This window comes from Prinia subflava, chromosome 1 (genome assembly GCF_021018805.1).
Source record: "Prinia subflava isolate CZ2003 ecotype Zambia chromosome 1, Cam_Psub_1.2, whole genome shotgun sequence".
NCBI lineage: Eukaryota > Metazoa > Chordata > Aves > Passeriformes > Cisticolidae > Prinia > Prinia subflava.
This window is the reverse complement of record NC_086247.1, coordinates 149,774,152-149,790,860: the sequence shown is the minus strand read 5'-3', so window position 1 is coordinate 149,790,860 and position 16,709 is coordinate 149,774,152. Positions and strand designations below refer to the sequence as shown.

Genomic DNA, 16,709 nt, shown 5'->3' with positions numbered 1-16,709 from the left:
TTCTGACCTGCTGGGAGAGGAGGAGGAGCAAGAGCTCAGGATGGCTCTCTAAGTGCTTGGGTACATCTGTAAGTATAGATTTCATGTGATTGAGCATTTATGTGTCCTCATGCCTGGGGTTTCCCATCTGAGCTAAGTGCAGTGAAATGTGCTGGGTCCATCATCCGCTCAGGGCTCCTCTCCTGCTCTCTGCCCTGAGCCCAAGTGGGACCTCTGCTCTTGAAAGTGCTGCTGGTAGGGCAAGGCTCCTGCCCCCCTAGGAGATGCAATGTGCTCTGGTTTCCTTCACCTCTGAGAGCAGCAGGGCTGTAAGATCTCTCACCCTATCCCTGGCAGTGTCCAAGGCTGGGTTGACCAGGGCTTGGAGCAGTCTAGGACAGTGGAAGATGTCCCTGCTTGTGGCATGGGGTAGAATCAGCTGATCTTCAAGGCCCCTTCCAACCCAAACCATTCTAGGCTTCAATGTAAGTGGTGAAAATCTGGCTCTTTCATGCCAAGAAAGAAAAGGATGCAGAGCAGTGGGGATAGTATTGCTCCATTATGCACTGAATACACAGCTCACCCTGCCTCAGTGCTGGAGGAGAGCAGCAGGGGTTTCTTGCCAGATTGGGCAGAGACCAGCTGATCTGAAGTGTTCTGCATAAACAGCTTGGGCAGGAATGTAGGCTAAGAGAGGCTGGGGCTTGGGCAAGAGGCAGAATTAGAATAATTTCTCTTGCCTCATGCCTGGATTCTCTCTTAAAATTAGCACAAAGGCACATGCTGAAGAAGTAAGCTGGGGAAGAGTTTCAGCCTTGTTAATGGGGTCAGGTGCAATTTTTTTACCTCCTTTTAGTCTACCTTTGATAAGGTCAATATGTGGCCTTAGTTGTGGAGTTTGTAGAATGAATCCACATAGTTGCAATCATCATCATTTGCACTCCAGTAAGCAGCAAAAAATTACTGTACTGGTTTTGTTGGGTTTTTTCCCTCTATTATAATTAAGGAAACAGTTTATTTTTAACGTTTCTAAACTTGCAGTTCTGAAGACACTGGTTATTTAATATCCTCAGTTACACAGCACTCAGTTATTCATGCTTTCTCATGCCTCCTCTGTGAAACAGCAAGTGGGCTGCTCTCAGTGCCACAGCATTGTCAGGAGTTGAAGCATGGGCATTAAATCTTGTGCATTCCTTTAGTACAAAGTTTAGGATATTTCAAATAGGTCAGAAGCACTCGACTTTGTGGGTATTTGGAGAGGCAATTAAACGTGTCTGCAGCTGTTCCAACCTGCAGCTCAGCTGTCAGCGTGGTGGAGGCATCTGAGTGCTTGTTTGAGACACCAAAATGCTTTTTAAAAAATCCCCTCCTCTTAAAATTTAAAAAAAAATAATAATTTTTCTTATCAGCTGAATTTCTCAACAGGCAGTAAACTGTGGCTTTGTTCTAGAAAGGAGTTGCTGGAAGTTCATCAAGTTTCACAGCTTTTATTTTTTGTCAAAACTGTAGTCACTTTATCGTACAAAGCTGGCAGTTTCCTGTATCTTTTGTTTCATTTTTAATCTAGCTTTAGCTTTCTAAATATCGTATTTCCAGGTGGGAATGTGCTGCTTTTAATGGTCTGGGAATGCTGAATGGATAAAATAACCCATGACTCCAAAGTACAAGGTCAGAAGAGCTAGGATTGAATATTTTCCAGCTTATTTCTTGGGATCAGTTGAAAACACAGTTAATATTAAAAAAAAAAAAAAAAAAAAGAGTTTGAAAAGGAGAGCTGTAGCACCAGGGCAATGCGAGATATCTTAGCAAATTATTAATGAGACCTTGCAATGTGCTTCTGTGGGGGTTTTTTCCTTACTTCTTTACTTAGTGTGTAACAATAGATGCTCTGTTACAGCTTCAATTTTTTGTCAGAGATACCTGGCAGAGCTGCTGTTCTGCAGGTGACACTTCAATTGAACTGAAAACCCACAGTGGTTGATATTGTAATTACTTTAGATCTAAAATAGTTACAGGAGATGTGTAGGTTTTACTGAAAACGTAAATTGATCAAAATTCTTTCCAGCTTAACTGCTGGTGAGGGTGGATTCAACAGCTTGAAGAAGAAGGCAGCAAATAAAATTACATTTTTCTCTCTGTAATAGGCATTTGTATTACATGTCTATAAATATTGTAATTACCTTTAAAAAAGAATTTATGAAGAGCAATCCAAGATGGGGTAAAATCTGCTTCATGAAAGCTAAAGCTGATGAAGAAATTACCTTCGCAACAATTTCTCCAACTGAGATTCTGTCCCAACAGATAACACTCCAGTATAACCCAGACCTCTTCTTGAGAAATCCCTGCAACAAATAAGTTTATAATGAAAATCTGATGTTTTTATTTTGCTCCCAGAAGGGCTGGATTCGAGTAACCTGCTAAGTGATACTTGCTGTGTGATGCCTGTAAATTGATTTTAAGAGCATTTCTAGTTGCTAGAAACAGCTGTTACTTTTTAGATTCTCTAAATGACTGCAGCACAGATAATAAAGTGATTCAGAGAAAGTTTCCTCTTCCATATGAGTGGGATTCTTCTTTATTCCTTTGTATCTGGGTTTCATAACATAGAGAAATCTGAGGAGGGGCATGCACGAATGCAGAAAAACAGAAATCACACCAAATAAATCTACATCTTTAAGTCAGTGTCTTTTTGAAGCTAAGCCACCTCTCTTTTTCTTGCAAAGAAGCAAGGTAAATATTTCATACATGGTCACACATCGTTCCCTGCTCCATTAAGAATCTTTTCCAGAACTTACATGATGTAGATGGCTCTGGTTCTGTAGAACGTGACACCAGAAGCAGCATCAGTTTAAATGTGTGTTTTCTCACAGGGTGAATATTTTATGAGCCCTGCACTCAATATCCACAAAATACCAGTGGGCTGGGAGAAATAAATGGGGTTTAGAAAGAGAAATCAAAGGAACTGCAGAAAAGATGTCCCAGTTTGATTTTTTTGCTATTAGGGATGTATCTTTTGGGGAGCAAACTTTGGATGAGTGAATTTCCCTGGCAGGAATTAGACTTGTAGCCTGGCCCAAAAATATCCCCAGGGAGAGAATGAAAAATTCATAAGGCAAAATGGAGAAACAAAACTTTTCTTTGCAGAGGAGCACCCTTTACCACATTTTTGCAAGATGAATTTGTTAGAGAAGAGCTGTTCCTAGGAAAGAGAGGAGAAAGCTTGCAAAAATAGACTAATGCTTTGGATTTGATGTCTTGCTGAAGTATTTGCTGCAAAAAGTACCATAGAGAATGTTGCTGTCTCTATGGGAACATCTTTGGGCTATATTTAGGAAAATTACATTAGGCTTCTTCTCCTCAGATGAGCAAGGTTTTGATAAGGCTTTGGTTAGAGGTGTAGTGGTATTTTTGGGGGGAAGAAGTAGAGGAATTTCTTCTACCTTTGTCTTTGGTGAACCACCTGTCTTACACTTCTCAAGTCAAAAAAAAACCAAAATTGTCACTTAAATTTGAGTCAGCTTGTGCAAAGCAGGAGGCAGGAAGAAGCTCTGCTTAATTTCACAACCCCAGGCTCTGAATTTGGTCACCGAGGGGGGGAAAGAAAATCCTATTAAAGCCCTTATAAAAATCAATTTATTAAACTGAACAGATTTGATAAGGAAACGAGCTGATTGTACCGTGTCCATCAATATCATTCAGATTTGGATCTGTCTTTGTCTTGAAAATTCAATAATTGGGTAAAAGCTCTGTGGCAAGGTGCATAACTTGGTGTTTTCCACACTCTGTGGTGCCTGTGGAGCACAGCAAAAGAGGTTTTTGCAGCTCTTCAGTAACTTCATACTAATTTCATGGCATAAATTCTTCAGGAACATGTGGCCTGGTGCTGCAGAGGCTGTGTGTGTGTCCGTCCTTCTGTCCATACCCTGTGCAATAAGAAAACACTCTCCCAAAGGGCTTTTCTTTAGCTTGTTTATCCCTCTTTCTTGTTCAATCAGCATTACTTCCAAGGCTTTTAAAAATACTATTATTATTATTATGATGCCAGCTGTGAGTTGCATTAATGTGTGGGGTAGCAGTTACTGCCTGGCTTGTGTGACAGCTCCAGGCGCCACCCATTGCTCTCCTGTTCTGCTTTTTCCCTGAGTTTGAGCTGCTGGGGATGGAGCAAGTTGTTCCTCCCTGCCTTTCCCACCGTGCCCCACGTCAGCAGGAGCGGAGCAGAGCGGATGCTGGACATATTTGTGCTCTATAAACACGTGCCTGTTTACATTCACTGCCCTGCCCTTCCCACTGGGATCCTCTCCCCATGCCAGAGGGGGTCAGCCCTGACTGACAAACGCCTTTGACCCATGTGCTGCTCCTGTTACCATTTGTTTGTTTCTCCTTTGTCTTCCTTCCCAAGTATTTAACAAATCATCATTAAATATTTTCCAGATTTTTTTATTTTTTTCAAAGAGGCCAACCTCGGAGCGATTCGAAATTGAGTTGAGATACGCCAACATCTGATCTGGTTGCTGCGTGTTACGGATGGTGGAAAACAAACTTAAATGCTGAGTGAAATGGAAATAAAACAAGCCTTTTTATTGTAGGCTCCTACTAATATTTGGCACACCCTCTGCCGTGGGTGCAGCAGCTCACAGAACCTCAGCACTGCAGATTTTGCAGCTTTTAAACTGCCAGGTCTTTGCTGATCCAGCTTCACCAAACTGTGACGTTACACCAACATTGCAAATACATCAAATTCTTTTTATCAGCACAAAAGGCTGGGTTGGATTCACGGGCCACATCTGCTGGTGAACTTTGTGCAGTGTATTTTTTTTTTCTCTCTCTCTCTTTTACTAGAAGAAAGGTTTGTTTGTTGGCGGCTGCTCGGGGCGGGACAGGAATGTAATGCATGCACAGACTGCGCAGTATTTCCTGTTCAACTGCCCCTCCAAACCTCGGCGCTGGGAAAATATCCAGATCCAGCAGCTCCAGCCTTGTTCAAACAGCAAAGAAAGGCTGCAGAGTCTGAAATGCTTTGTTTTTCACAGAAAATACCATTTTTAAAGTGAACTGTCATGGTGTGCCAGTGCTGTAAATGGACCAGTCTGTGGTTGTTGCTCTGTAATATTTATAGACTATTGGGCTAAGACAAAATGCTTGAAGCACTACAGGGACAGGGAGATGGCTCCATAATGCCACAGCAGAAAGTTCTGTTTGTTTTGTATCATAATACATCTCCATAGCATTGCTTGCATACTTCAGTTAGCTTGGTTTACCACCCAGCTACAAACCATGGCAGTCTTGTGGCACTGCAGCTACTTTCTCATTATTTGCTGTGTTTTACTTTGCCCTCAAACTGGTTTGAAGCGTCACTTTTGCACTGCATGAATTTGGCTCCAGGAGTGAAAGATTTCATGGCAAAAAGCTTGGAGTTGAATCACTTTTGCCAGCTAGCACTGAACTCCAGTGCTGCAAACCTGGTCTTGAGTGTAGTGTGAAATGAGTGTAGAGTAGTGTCAGATGAGTGTGTTATTTCTTTTCATTTTTCTTTTTGTTTTCTTAAGTGGTTCTGGTTCTTTTTACATGTTTCAGACTGTCAGCTGATGGGTGATTGTGGGGCATGGCTGCTTACTTATTTACTTATTTAATCATTTACTGTTCTAAGCAGATGTATATTTTGAGCACATGTATTTGCAGGCTCCTCTGGAACTTACGAAGTGCTATCACTTGTCTGAAAAAAAGCAAATAATAGGAAAAGATTTTGCTGTGATCTGTGTATGCTAGCATTAAAAAATTACATTGTGTATCCTTGTAGCACCTTTTTTTGTGTGTTCAGTGTATGTGAAACCAGATGTGTACAGGTATTCCTTGAAGGCTGGGGCACATCCATCCTGCTTACTCCAAGGAGAGCACAGGCAGGGCTGGGTGGGCACATTCAGCTCCTCTTTAAGAACTGTCCAGGTTTATTTTTATTTTTATTTATGCCAAAGGCAAAGGTACAGCAGCTCCCTGACTCCTCTTGCTGGGGGATTTACTGGAGGTGAGCTGCTCCTAACTTCTCCTTTGTATTCTCATCCATCTTCTAGCCCAGTGGCTGTTTCAGTGGCAAGCAATACAGGCACAAGAATGAAAGTGCTGCTTGTTAATTAGTTCCTTCCTGGATTACAGGAGCCCTACTTTTCAGTCCTTTGGAGATACAGATCTACACATGCTGCTTCTCAGAATTGGAAGTGGTCTCAGTGTAGCCCTGTCAGCTTGTCAGGCACTGGAGCAGGGGAGGAGGCGGCCAAATTCTGCACTGCTTAATTTGAGCTTGAAGGTATTTCACTCAGAACATGGTTCAGCAGGTTAATTGGGTTTTTAAAGCAGTATTTAACTTCTCAGTTTTGCTCTGAAATGTGGATGCCCCTAAAGCCGTGGATGTGCCTTCAGTCTTGGGGCTGAATAAATGCCAGAGTTGGGCTTTGACAGATGAATTTTATTTTTACATGATCTTGCCTAGTAGCAGCTCTCCTCACTTGTGGAATACTGCAAAAGATGTTTAAATCATGGCTTATATGAGAAGCAGACACATGTATGAGGGTTATACCATCATATATATGTGTCCAGCCAAACCACAGTGTGAAGGCTGAAGTGCAGCAACAGCTTTAAGGTTTTGGAATTTGCCTTGAGATCCATCAAGTTCTTGTGCTGTTTTGAGCCTTTTCATGGTTTGTTATCCCTCCTTGTCATTTAAGAGGCTTCTGTGTGCAGTTGGTGTTTTTAACATTCACTGGCTACGTTTCATGGAGCATCACAGCCCTTACAGAGACAGCAGTGCTGAGTTCTCAGTTGTGTCTTTTTCAAGTGACTTTAGAATTTCACTACCTTTGATCCTTCAAATATGAGCATCCAATAACCAACAGCAGGTATTTAATCTACCCAGATTTGAGGACTGTAATAAATAATTTATATAGGGTGAAATAAGGGGGGGAAGGGTTAGCTTCATGCTGCTGCAACAGAAACATTTCCAAAGCTTTATTTGTTTAGGTAGAATTCTTTTTTCTTCATACAGCTTTAGCTGAATTGATGGATGAATTATCATCCATCTTGATGATTTTTATCCTAGTATGTGAAATTGTCTTCTTAGAGGACTTTGGGAGGTATGGAAGTGAAACTGTCGTTTTCTGATAACCACTGGCTTCTGTTAGAGTAAGTAGATAGAAGGATAAGGTATAGGTAAAGCATTTCTTCTGTAGCTGTTTCATCCTGGCATACAGGTGCAACTCATAAACTTCTTTTTCAAAGCATCATGAAATCATTTACTAAGTAATGTTTTTTCCAAAAATTCCTCAAAGCTCCTAAATCATGTTGACATTTTTTTTTCAGATCCAAGTGCACTGAGCTAAAGAAATTGTCTCAAAAAGAAGTTACTTGGTTATTTTTCCCTCATGTGCCCACCTGCCTTACGTATTCAAGCTTTTTTCCTTGCCCATAACTGTTTAATCAAGTCCATCCAGAGCAAACTACTCATAGAATGCCTGGGAAACAGGTTGGTGGAGAGGGAGAGTCAAATGTTTTGGAAAGATTTTATTTCACTCAACTACTCTGGGATCCCTCCCTTCAAAATAATAATTTCAGTGGAAAACCCAAAACCTTTCTTTCTGGGGAGAAAGATTGCCAGTTTCGGTTGAAATTAAGGTAATTCTGGGTTATAACATGCTGAATTTAAGCAGAGCAATTAGCTTGGGCTCTACATGCTGGAAGGTTAAACCAGTTGTGAGTGGTTGCTCCAGGTAGGTGACAGTGCATTTATTGCTGTATTTGCTGCAGAGTTTACAAGGGAGATGAAACCTTTCAATGCTAAACTGCAAATGGCATTTTAAAACCCAAGTTATGAGAGCATCACATGCAGATTTGGCACCAAGTGTTGTAAAACAATTTCTGTCCTGGTCACATCACAAAAAGAAGAGCTGTGTCAGCAAGTTGCTGATTTTCTACTTAACTGTTTCTATCTCGAGGCATGTGGGATATAAAATTTCATTTTTCTGAGAAGATCAGATACAGCCTTTTAAGAAGTTGGAGAAATTATGCATTTCTAATCGTGTAGAGATTTAAAGCTGCTTCCTTTGAAGAAAGGCTTTGTTTAATATAACTTCATTCTGACTCCCCTCTTTCCATCCTGTCTTATAAACAAACTTAGGGTGAGAGCTCAACATACCCAGATGTTCATTTTATTGCATTTAGTGAGTTCATCTGTAAGCAGGGAAGTCTCCTCATTACCCAGTTCATGTTATTTGGAAGAACTGGATATTGCATTCATTTAATTAGGAAAAATTCAGCAGTAATTAGTTCCCTCCTGCCTGCAGAGGGGTGGGCTTGGAGCCTTCCAGTCATTCCTGCAGCAGCGAGGGGTTTGTGGTACTGTGGCTGCACAAGAACCTGCTTTTGTAATTTCACACCACTACAGCAAAATCTGATGGGAGAAGCCCTCAACTAAACTTTTTTGGAGTACAGTGCATGAGAAGAAAATCTTTTTATTCTGTGTGACTTGTGCTGCTGCTGGAAGTGTCCTGTTGGGAGAGCAGCACAACCCTTGTGCCTCCAGAGGATGCTTTGTGTGAAAGGAGCTTGGGGAAGATGCTGTAGATTACTCCTATTATCACCTCCTGTATTAATTTCTGTTACAACATTTGAGTTATTATAGCTGTGTGTTTTAATACTTGGGGTTTGTTATGGCCTTTTTCTCCCTGGTCTCTTGTAAACCACCCAGTATGGCTCCATACCTCCCATTTAAACTGATGTGATTGCAGTAATTTATTTTAAAACTTGGCTTTATTTTTCCTTGGCCCTGGCTGCAGATAATGTTTTACAAATTCAGGTAATTTGACCAAGTGCCTCACTGAAGGCTCTTGCAGACCTCCAGGAGATCCCTGGCAAAGCAGTGTGGAATCTGTGCACTCTGCTCTTCAGTGTGGCCTTGAACCATATGGAAAAGGAAATAAAGTGATCAAAATTAGTGAGGGAAAAGGTTATGTATTTGTTGGTGCGTGTAAATAGATGTGTGTGTTTATATGTGCATCTGTATATAGATTTAAAACTTAACTGTGAAAAGTTGTGGGAAGGCAGCATGATTTTGAATGACTGGCCTTTAAAATAGCAGATGGAATTAAATGTAGATACATGTGACATTTTCTGCATGGGAAGATAGAAGAATTCTTGATTTATATTTGCAGTGATGCCTGAAATCCTTATTAATAAAGAGATCTTGGTGTTGTAATCAGATCTGAAAAATCACAGCAGCCCAATGCTCACTTGTTGTAAACCTCAAGTAAGGTATTAGGAATTATTAGAAAAGCAAGAGAACAAAGCATTGTGTGGGTGTATAAATTCATGGTGGAATTTTTTCCTTTCATCCTGGATATTATGTGTGCTTCCACTCCCTCTCTTCCTACTTCAAAAACACAAATTAGGGACTGCAGAAAGGTAAGGAACAAGGATGCTTGGAGTTCTGAAGCAGCTGAACTCAGCTGAGTTGTGAGCCTTCCTTCCATATGACACTTTGGGCTCTAAAAGTTGGTGTAGGATGCAAAAGTGATGGGACAAAGCCACGAAAGAGGAATTTGTTGAGGATTATCACACACACATTTGCTGATGAGGAGGTCCTTAAACTGCACTGAGAGTGAACCTGGGCTGATGGGAGGGGAAAGCTTCTCTCCAGCCTCACCCTGATCCTTTCTTCAACCCTCCTGCAGACACCTGCTGCTCTCAGTCTTCTCTCTTTCACACATGACATATTTTCATGTTGTGGGGTTGTTCTGCCTGGGCTTTTTTGGGACACAGCGTTGACGTGTTCCATGTGCAGGGTTTGAGATGTGAAGCGTCACTGAAGTGTCCCCGGCGTTCAGAGTGTGCTGGGGGAACGATGGCTCAGGGTGTCTGGAGAGGGAGTAGGAAATCAGCTCCAGAAATTGAGGTTGTAACTTCTAACAGATGGAGAAAACAGAAAATCTTAATTTTTTTTAAATCCCACATGCTGGGTGCTGCTCAGACTTGCAGTTTGGATAGCTCCGTTTACCCTTCCATTATTGTTCGTACCTGGGCTCACCTCTGAGCTTTTAAGGAATGCCAGGTTTTGTCCTCAGCAGTTTCTTCTCTTTAAAATTTGCTGCCATCCAGAACGCCTGAATTTGTGTTGGTAGTTCGAGTTGGTAATTCAACACCAATGCTTCTTTGCACCCTTATAATTGTTACATTTGTGCTGTCCCTGCTTCAAGGAAAGCAAATCCAGCAAACAGCACGTGGATTGCAGGTGGCTCAGGGTAACTAAGGAAGGAGAAAGTATTTTCCATGATGCACAACACTGTCAGAGTTGCTAAATGTGAGATGTGGGTGCAAACATTTTCTGTGTGTGCAGTACTTGTATCTTAATGTAGCACAGCACATAAAGCCACCTGAAAACTTGTGTTCCTTACTGCATCCAAAATTATCATTTGTTAAGTCACTGTAAAGTCTCTATAGTAGCTTTTTAAAGAAAATCCCTTTAAAATAACATCTGAATTAGGGGAAAGACCTATTTGAAACAGCACTGTGTTACGAGTGGCAGAACTGTCAAGACTAAAAGCCAACATTATTTATAGTAAGATGCTTCAGTAAGTGAAAGGGAGTGGCCAAATTTCAAATGTATTATTGGATCCAAATATACTTAGAAGGTTTGGACCAATTGTCTAGAGATTTTTGATGATTTATTTAGACAATTTACTGTCTCTTTCTGTAATAAATGCAGATAATAGAGGTATTAGTTCTGGAGTGGTTTTGGTGTTCCCATTGATCTGTTGTGCAGCTGAGGCTGTGAGTTAGGAATTTAAGCACCCTGCTGTAATTGATACCTGCATTCAGATGAGCTAATTTGCCCTCATATTTTTAAGTAGAGGCTGAAAACAAACCAGAAATTATTAGCAAGGTTTCTGTGGCAGTAGCTGTAGGCAGCAGGACACGCAGCATTGTTCTTCCCGTTCTAATTTCAGCATATTTCAATTTTTAATGTCGGAAAAGAGTTCTCCTTGCCAGGATTGTATTGCAACTAACTTGCTTGTGCTTGCAATACCATTTTTTCTGAGTGCTTTTGAAAATGTCCTTCCCAACTGCCCAGGTATCCTTTGGGGATTTCTAAAACTGCATTGTTGCAAACAGAATGTGACATTTTGAGAATTAGTCTTTTTACTGTAACTTGTACCACTGGTGGCCAGAGTTGTTCATGTGTTTTCTGTTTAACTGGAATATTGGTAAGTGGTGCTGGATTGGTTTCAGTTTGCAGATGTCTTTTAAAGTAATGAAACACTTCTTAAGCACACAAATCTCTGCACAGTTCTGACTTCATCCTATTATCAGAGCATTTTTTTAATTGGTGAAAGTCTATAAAACCCATTTAGTTTTTGATATTGGTACACTTTGCTCTTAATAGCAATTAATAACTGAACCAGGGCAGGGTTCACTGCCTTGAAGTGGAAAAATATTTTAGCAAATATGGAAATTATGGGACTTACCAAGGAATTTCACTTATCCTCTAACTTTGGGATGGGGAGGGTTTGATTTCCTACCCAAAGTAGGTAAGAAATACTTCTAAATAAACATTATCTGCAAGTATGGATAATAAATATTATCTACAAGGTAATAGATCATTAACATATTCAGTAAATAAATCAAGTATTAATTAAACATTCTAAAACTTTTCTCAAACCCTTTTATTCTTTTTTATTTTAATGTGTGTTCAGGAGTTTGTTTTTTTCTTAGGGGAATCCCTAGATGTCTTATGTGCATTTCTTTTCTCTAAACTATTGCTTTTAACGACAGTTTTCATTCTTTAAAAATGCTACACTTGCTTTCATTCAGCTGTATGTAATTTTTTTACCACTTGAGGGTTATTTTTATCCTGGTAGACCAATAAGCAAGTTGAAAGTCAAGGCCAGGGTTCCTGTTTCTTTAGTACCATCCTTGTTCTTGCAGCCTCTGTGTTGTTTTCTGTCCTCCAGCAATGCTGTCAAACAGCAACAGAGGAAACTCAGAAACATCTCAGAGCTTTTCCTGACCCTTGCAGGACTTCTGAGTGTTCCACATGTGGTGTGTGTAGTTGTGTAGAAACACTACAGTAGGAATTTAGTGCACCTCTGATTTTTGGATCTCTCTGCTTCCTCGGTCCAGAGATAAATTTTAGCAGTGAGTTATTTTGTGTGATTGCAGTATCCACCTTGGATGTTACTGGGAAAACTCCCTGTGTTGTCTCAGTGTGATCATGCAGAGTTCCAGGATGTCACTGTAGGAGCCTGGCAAGGGAAAAAAATATGTTAAAAAGAAGAAAAAGGATCTCAATATGCTGGAAAATCTCAGTAATCTGAAGACTTGATAAAGATTTCTGGATATAAAACCCCTACATCTTCAGTTCAGTTGTTGTAATCTGGAAAACCAGGTCTGTACCACATGAACTTATTTTTCTGCTGTATGCTTTTATTTTTTTCAGTGTCCCAATGTAATATCAGCTTGAAGAAGCAGAGGAGTCGAAGTATCTTTAGCACCTTATTCTGCTGCTTTCGTGACTACAATGTCGAGCCACCATCCACCAACAGCACCAGTGCTCTGCCTCCTTTGGTGGAGGAGAATGGAGGACTTCAGAAGGTCAGGATCTTGTCTTTCTTTGTTTTGTAAGCAAGGCTTAATTCTGCTTCCAAAGGTTTTTTCCTAACAGTTTTCCCTCGTGGAAAATTTTCTGTTACAGGAAAAGAATTCCTGGTTTGATGGTGGGTTGCTAATACTGTCTATTCATCTGTAATATAAAACTAATATTTCTGTTATGGGTGTTGGCACTCCACATTTTATAAGCAACCAACGTTTAAAACCTGACTAAGACACTAAAAATGGAGACTTCTCATAAAATTTCAGCTGCTGAATTGTCCCCAGCTTTGGTTCCCTTTCCTGCGTACAGGAAGGTTAAAGTGTGTCCCACTGGAGCATAGTGGAACCTTCTGAACATCACTTAAAAACGTTTTCAGTGACATAAAAACAAGTCAAATTAACCAATATTATTTAGATTTTTTTTCCAAGCAGTCCACTTATATTCATTACATGCTGAATCCAATGATAACAGCTTTTGGCCATTTTCCAGGTTATTAAGTTTTGTTTAATGAGTCAAATGAATGGATGGAGATTTTAGATGCAAATACAGACAGAATACAAACAGTGCCACACAAATTTGTGTGTTCTTTATGACTCTGATGACACCGAGAGCATTTGTGTTGTGAACTGAAGAATTTCAGTTCAATATGGCAAACAGGAATGCCAAGTTTTCCACACAGCTTCCAGGACTCTGAAATTGCAAATACAGGTGAATCCACGATGGAGAATGGCAGGAATGGAGATGTCTCAATGGGATTTTTACCCTTCTGCTTTTCACACAATTTTTCATGTTTGATGCAGCTAATTCCTTACTTCCTTTGCCCAGTCCACATTACTGTGGTTTGAATTTTGCTGGTTGTGTTTGAATTCTGAAAAGCTCCAGAGAAAGAGCAAGGAACTGTTTGGTGGGAGAGAGGGAAGGAGAGCAGATGAAAGTGATGGAGATGTTGAGTACATGTGGAGGTGAAGTCTGGACTGTAACAGTTCCTGCTGAAACTGCTCTCACAGAGGTAAAATGCACTGAAAATCCTGCCAAGAGGAGGGATTGTACATGTATTTTTAGACTACTTCTGCTAGCCAAGGTACATTTGGAGTGAAAGGAGGGAAATCTAGCCTGGATGTGCTGAAGGGAAAGCTGAGGAGTGTGTAGCATGTATGCCACATTCATCTGAAGAAAAAAAAAAGGGAAACTACTAAAATTTCCTTTCCACTATGCTGGGGAATGGAAAGGAGGCAGAAGTGAGGCTACTGGCAGAACGACAGCTGAGAGAAAATGGGACTTCAGTAGAAACTAAAACATAAAACCAAGTTTGTTTTTTCTGTAGAAAAACTTAAGTTGAAATGATCTGGAGTCAGTAGTGTCCAGATTGCATTTTGCAAAACAGTGATTTTTCTAAATATATCTTATGCCTTGAGAGATTGCGTGTGTGTCCACACAAGTTTTCATCCTCTCTGTGCTGCCTCAGTGAGCAGTTTTGGAGTTGTGCAATGCTTGTACTCGAGACCAGGACACAAATCACAAATTCCTAAAATTACCAGATCAAAATTTACAAGATTAAATACAATTCAAAGAATATATTGAATATATTGAAGAGAATTTAATTAAAGAGTGTTTTCTTCAGCTGAATGAAAAGCACTCAGATATTCGTATCTTTTCAGAACAAATCAATATACCTAAAATTTTAGGTGGTTCTTGAGGTCAAATAAGTCTGTGACATTGCTATTTTAAATGCAGTATTAAAGCTCAATAAGCTCTATATGTGTTCATACTGTTTTTATTTGAGTACTAACACAGTGTAAGTAGGAAAATCTTCCAGGGAAATAAAAAGAGCATTGAAGACTTGACTATGTTTGAATATTGTTGCACTGTCAGACTGGTGATTTTTACCAGGAGAGCTGTTTCAGAGCTGCTTGAATTTGGTGGATTTACACTGAGCATCGTGTCCAGATTCAGAAATAAGTAAGGTGGGGGAAGCAACAGTGGGCCTTGGAGTCTAAATTGGTGAAATGAAATGTCCAATGAATGACAAAATTGCCTCTCAGGAAAGAAAATGAAACCTGACAATCCACTGCTTAAATTCCTCTGCTGTTTCATTAAAGCTCCTTTTTGCATTAGTTTCACTGCCAGGTAGGAATTGTTTAAATTCTGTTAAGCTTCTGGTCACTTAGTTAAATCTGCTTTCTCTTTTATATTTTAGTAATTATTTATCACATCACAGTTCACTTCTGGCCAGGCCCAGTCAATTCATGTGCTGTGACCCTTTCCTTAAAAAATGGACAAGGAAAATTGCACAATAATGTCAAGCAGTTACCACTAGAAATGAGAATAAAATGGCTTGGATGTGCTTCCCTTATGTCTTTGCTGTGCAGTGGAGTTGGGAAATGAAAACTGGTGATAAAGATTTCAGGAGAAGGAAAGGAATGGGGAAAGCTTCTGCTGGTTTCACTAGAATTCAATGTTCTGTTGCTTCTGGCACATTCTGAAGCTGATGTGATAAGCCAACTTCCTTCTAATTAGGAATCTTGATTTTTGTAAATGTTGATCTGTTCAAAAGGAGGGAAAGCAGGGGAGGGTATTTTATGAAGTAGTTGAAAGCACAGCACTGACATTTTGTCCAAAGTAATTGTGATGTGTAAGACAACTCCTACTGTTATTATTATTTGGTTCTAATAGAAAAAAAATGAAATCAGTGCTTCAGATTAATCAGTGCTTCTTGATGTGGCTTGATGGTGCTTGACATGTCAAGTGTTCTCTCACTTCTTCATGGGAGTGGAGGAAACACCAAACTGAGTGTGGTTTTGATTGAACAGTTCTTTTCAATGTTGAATTCTATTCTGTAAGTGGGGAAAAAAAAAGCCCAAAAACTTCTTTAAAGTGTTGAGTTCACTTTTAAACCTTCTACTCACAGAGCTTGTCCAAGTGTGACTCTAATACTGGTAATCAATGGTCCATTCTGTCTCTAAAGTTTCAATACAACATTTTTTTCAATAATAACTTGTATTTACTGAAACTGTGGCGTATTTATTTCCCTTCAAATGCAGCAGCTACTCAGCACAGCAGAATCACATCACTGTAAGATGTGATATCTGTGACAATGGGGATATCAGCCTGCCTGCAGCTCGGTGCTGAGCCAGATGTGTCACTGGGAACACAAAATATTCAGCCTCACAAACTCCTTTGTAAATTTTTCCTGCCTCCTCAGCAGCAGGCAGCTCCCCAACACCTTCCAGACACTTTTTTTTTCTTTAAGGTGTTAGGAGAGAGAATTGTGGCTTGTTTTCTTCAGGATAAATTCAGATCTCAATTTTGTTCTTCATTTAGCAACTTGACTCGATTTTTGTATTTTCTGGATGTCAGTTTTTTCTTCTGGGTAAATTTGTTACCTGACTTTTGAGGTGTTTGTGGATACACATTTCATTCACTCAGGCTTGAAGGGGAGTCCAGATGGAGAAGGGTGAGAAAAGCAAGATACAAACTCTTTCTTCCCTTTGCTTTCAGTTATGGTGGGTGAGGGAGCCCTGACAAGTCTGTGGGCACTCTGCTGTTTTGCTCTCAACCCACTTCCACTGGAGTCATCCTTGCTTTTGTTTCACAGCAAGATCCAGACCAGGCAGATGGCTCCAGTTAATGAGATGAAGCATGAATGAGGAAAGGGATTTTTATATTTGTTGGGTTAGACGAGAAGCTCTTGATGCACACTCAACAGGGAAGAAGACAGAACTAGGAGGAGGCTTTTTCTGGGGGCAGCAGCTGCTCCCTCTGCTTTTCCTGTCACTGCATTTCCACCTCACTCCACTCAATAAACACTTCGGGTTTATTTCCCCCAAATTTCGGGGTTTTTTTCCCTCAAATTTTGCAGTTTATTTCCCACAAATTGCGGGTTTATTCCCCCAAAATTTGGGGGTTTTTTTCCCCCCAAATTTCAGGTTTATTTCCCAAAAAATTCAGGGTTTATTTTCCCCAAATTCCGCATTTATTTTCCCCATATTTCAGGGTTTTTTTCACCCAAATTTCGTGGTTCATTTCCCCAAATTTCGCAGTTTATTACCCCAAAATTCCACATTTATTTTCCCAAAATTCCGCATTCATTTCCCCC

The 16,709-nt window shown here is 40.2% G+C and overlaps 1 protein-coding gene across 3 annotated transcripts in view; it reads left to right on the top strand.

Moving 5' to 3' along the window:
* The window catches only part of CTDSPL (CTD small phosphatase like), a 79,016-nt gene that overhangs the window by 32,726 nt on the left and 29,581 nt on the right, over positions 1–16,709 (top strand). For all 3 annotated transcript variants that reach the window (XM_063416737.1, XM_063416753.1, XM_063416744.1), the window contains exon 2: positions 12,461–12,615. In XM_063416737.1, coding sequence (XP_063272807.1) covers positions 12,461–12,615 — 155 coding nt within the window. The remainder of the gene's footprint in view (positions 1–12,460; positions 12,616–16,709) is intronic.